Here is a 4157-nt window from a genome sequence, read left to right as displayed (position 1 = left end):
AGTATGTGGTGTGTTTTTATCTATAATTTACTACATGTGGAACCTTCTTATGTAACTCAACTCACAAGGATTACGTAATATAATTATTAAAAGGTTAGTTTAGTTAAACGAAAACTGGTAAGAAATTATTTGTCCCATTCATAATTTTTACACAGAAGTAAATGTAGATAGATATAGATATAGATATCTAGTCCTATTTCAAATTAAGTTTATGATGGCCTCCGGTAAACCCAAATCTAATCTCCAATATTTCTTACATCCAATCAGCCAAATCAATCTCTATCATTTCTCACATCTTTTTCTGTATCATGTATACACACTTTTATAAATTAAAGGATATGCAATAGATTATGCTTTCAGTGTATGTAGTTTCTTGCATTAGAAGGTAAGGGAATTACTCATAATATTCTTTGGGCATCGCACATTCACAAGAAGTAATATGCGAAACGAAACTTATGATATCTGATGCAAAGAAGGATTAGACTTTTACAACGAGCAAAAGAGAAAGCTGATTACAAAAATGAGAGAGATAGCTGAAAAGTTGTGATGAGAATCGAGATTGTTTGTGTAATTCTTTATTTTCCTAAAAATTCAGATATTTACAGGAGGAAGTGAGGGCATACATTATAGATGAAACCTACATTATAGTGAGCTCAAGTTGAAATGTTGTGGGAGTGTTCACTCTGATTCCATCAGTTTGGTGGGTTGAAGTGGGAAAAGTTAAGGGGATAACGACATGATACAAATCCAATTTACTCGATGAACTGGGCTTAGCTGTGTTTTAAACTTCACTATAAGATTTGTACAGCTTAAAGAGACTTGAAGTCCCAAATTATAACAGCAAATTATGGTCGAAGCCTCATTGGACAAGTTCCGTACGTGTAGTTACTATATGTTTCAACTCTACCACATCTTTCTGGGTGTTATTTAAATTGCCAATGCTTGGATAAAGTGTCCTCTGGATGGATCAAAGTTCTGAAGTATTTGTGTCTACAGATGAAGTAAATGTAACTAATATTGGAGTCAATTAGGTTACTTCAGAAACCAATGTTCTTAACTGTAGCAGTTTTTCATGTCGTGCCGGTCCCCTTTATACTTTTTACAGTGCTTGGCCTCTGTCTGACTTGTCTCCATATTTTGGTATCTCAATTTTTGAAGCAGTAAAAGGGGAGAAGGCAAGGGAAAATGCAGTCTTTTAGTCTTCTACTTTTCTGGTTGATTGTCTTCTTTCTTAAATTTTCTTTTACTTTGCTCTTCTTTTCTTTTGCTGGTTTATTTACTCTGATAGCTAGCTATCAATTCGCCTAACCAGTCCATCAGTTTCAGTTGTCGTAACTTAGAGTCATGCTGACCTGTGCACAAGAACTGTCATGAACATGACCTTATCTATATTTCTCATTACTTCACGTGACATTCACGGCCAATATAGTGATCTTTTAAGGCTTTTTGAGTATGGAGGTTTCCCTCGAATATGTTTATATGTGGATGTTCTTGCATGTTTTTCATTCATCTCTCACATTACTTAATCTACTTGATTCTTCTAAAATAGTAAGAGAAGAATTAATGTGTGAATTAATGTAGATTGATCCATTGTTTATTATGTAATCCTATTTAAATTGTTGTATTGATCATTTCTTAGGCATGTGAAGACAAAGCCTGTACAATAGATTCTGTAGGTCAAATCCTGAGTCGACAAGATAAAGATCGATGCTATACAAAAGAGAAAAACAAAGCATATGAAGCAATGAAACCAAAGAGATTATCAAAGGGGGAGATACTTTGTCTAATGGAAGAAAAGAAACAACTGAAAGAAGTAAGGCATTACTCAAAAACTGCATATGGAATATGTTTATATGTGGTTGTGCTTGCATGTTTTTCATTCATCTCTCACATTACTTAATCTACTTGATTCTTCTAAAATAGCAAGAGAAGAATTAATGTGTGAATTAATGTAGAATGATCCATTGTTTATTATATAATCCTAAGCTATTTTTTCGCTTTCGTTGCTTAGGACATCTGGTCACAAGGTTTGCGGAGAAAGGAGTTACATATTGCACAACGTCAAACCCCATGGAAAGAACTACTACAGTAGTTCCTGAAGAAACTTATGTGGTAATTGTCCTTCCCCTATTGGTGAACGTTTTTATGAAGATTTTCTATGTTCTCATTCATTCAATTACCATGAATGCTATTTTAATACCACTTTGCACACATGTGGTGTATAAATATGTGAATTAACTAGAATTGTTCCTCTTATCTCTGTTTTCTGATTTCTCTTAAAAATAATTGTTTTTTGGCTCTTGTTTCTAGTTTTTACATTCTGAATCCTAGTTGTGTCTACTATTATGTTTTGATGTCGAATGACAAAGGATAAAGGGGAAGAACTCATTTGAGGCTCTTTTGGTTCCCTAAAAATTGGGCAGGAGAAAGAGGATGTGGGAGTGCATTTTCAGCGTTACTTGAAAATAGTTCTGTTCCAAGGAAATACGTAAGTCACTAGGATTAGATAACAAATTAATGTAATTGTGCAGCTCTAGCTTAAGTAAGAATTAACGTAGATTACGTGTTGAACCTCATGCATTGATCGTGCAACTCACATTCCATATTTCCAACTTTTTCCCGTAAATGAATAGCAGACTTCAATATGTTTAAATGGATTATTCTGCATAATTGATTTCTGTTGCTGCCGAAATTCATTCTATAGAATTAGTGCACAAAAAATGTGCAGCAGAATCAAGTGAAATGCTGCAGTTTGCCTGTTTCGTTTGGTCCATACAATTTCTGCTACAGCAACGATCTTTTATAAGTGATAGGTTGTCTTACACTGACACCTCTACTTTTCTCGTATTTTTTCAATAGATTTCTGAAGATGCCTTGGAGACAAGCACAAGAGAACTAGGAAGGAATGAGGAAAAGCAATATCGACGAAAGAAGAGAAAAGAAACAAGAAAAAAAGAATATCCGCGAAAAAAAAAGAAAGAGAAACAGAAAAAAGCAATATATAGAAAAGAAAGAAGAAGAAAAAGAAACAGAAAAAAAAGGGAATATCCGCAAAAAAAAAAAAAAAGAAAAAGAAACAGAAAAAAAGCAATATATTCAAAAAAGAAAAGAAGCAAAAGCAACAGATAAAAAAAGCAATATCCAAAAGAGAAAAGAAAAAGAAAAACAAAAGCAACATCCACTCGCCAACTTGGAGTTGTTGCTCTTGATGCACATACAATTGAGTGCTTGGAAAATAATTTTTGGTGCTGGCAAGATGAAGACACAACCGCTACTGCATGCAAGGTACTTGGTTTGTAGTTTGCTGTTTAAGTGAGATGGCTCTTAGTTAATTTATTTTGGTTATAACAAGTAGTTTTCATTAATAATATACGAAGTGGCTTGCGTAGTTGTTGGTAGTCATTCATCACCTCCACAAAGTTACTCGTAGTAACTTATAATGCTTGAATCAAACTAGCTTTTCAAACACAAATAGAAACACTTTGTGTGTTTGTGTGGTTGGACCACCCCGAACACTTGTTCATGGAAACTAGTCTTATAAGAACAGCGTTGCAATTGAGCACATCACAGCTGGAATTGCGTATAGTAGGAAATTTAGGCCAAAATGGAATGGAAAAGCTCGACTTATTTTTGTGTAATTCTCCACACATATGTATTGCTTCCTAGGCTTCCAGTTTATGTAAAGATACATAAATTTGTGTAGAAGCATTATTATTTACTTTATCACACGTGGAAATTATATAAATCTAAAGAGCCTCGTGCTAGGATATTTTTGGATCCTTTTGTATTCGTTTGACATGCCTGTGACACGTGTCTTTCAGTGCTATCCAAGAGAGAGAATTTTCATTGATAGGGCTTGATTGCATCTTATTACCTACCATACTAAAATATGTCAAATTCATGTAAATTGATCCATTGTTTAATTTATAATCCTATTTAAATTGCTGTATTGATGATTCCTTAGGCATGTGTAGACAAAGCCTGTACAATGGATTCTGTGGGTCAAATCTTGAGTCGACAAGGTAGAGATGGATGCTATACAAAAGAGAAAAAGAAGGCATATGAAACAATGAAACCAAAGAGAGTATCAAAGGAGGAGATACTTCGTCTAATGGAAGAAAAGAACCAACTGAAAGAAGTAAGTCATTACTCAAAAA

General features: G+C 34.0%; 1 protein-coding gene and 1 long non-coding RNA gene across 9 annotated transcripts in view; both read left to right on the top strand.

The window, feature by feature from the left end:
- LOC105168707 overlaps nucleotides 1-3006 on the top strand; it is a 4493-nt gene extending 1487 nt beyond the window's left edge. For 6 of the 8 annotated variants that reach the window (XR_848348.2, XR_002287509.1, XR_848349.2 and 3 more), the window contains 2 exons: nucleotides 2012-2112; nucleotides 2860-3006. Coding sequence is in view for 2 of the 8 variants with exons in the window: in XM_011088841.2 (XP_011087143.1) it covers nucleotides 2012-2092 (81 nt within the window). In the remaining 6 variants the exon portion in view is untranslated. Of the gene's footprint in view, nucleotides 1-490; nucleotides 1814-2011; nucleotides 2113-2859 lie in introns of those variants that run through there. The other 2 variants (XR_848346.2, XR_848345.2) reach the window with 2 other exon arrangements.
- On the top strand, nucleotides 3076-4125 carry LOC110012472. Its single transcript, XR_002287698.1, has 2 exons — nucleotides 3076-3285; nucleotides 3965-4125. It is a non-coding gene; the product is annotated as an uncharacterized LOC110012472 (long non-coding RNA).

The sequence above is a fragment of the Sesamum indicum genome, linkage group LG8 (assembly GCF_000512975.1).
Source record: "Sesamum indicum cultivar Zhongzhi No. 13 linkage group LG8, S_indicum_v1.0, whole genome shotgun sequence".
Classification (NCBI taxonomy): Eukaryota; Viridiplantae; Streptophyta; class Magnoliopsida; order Lamiales; family Pedaliaceae; genus Sesamum; species Sesamum indicum.
Note: the sequence above shows the minus strand (reverse complement) of the source record. Positions and strands in the feature narration are given on the sequence as shown.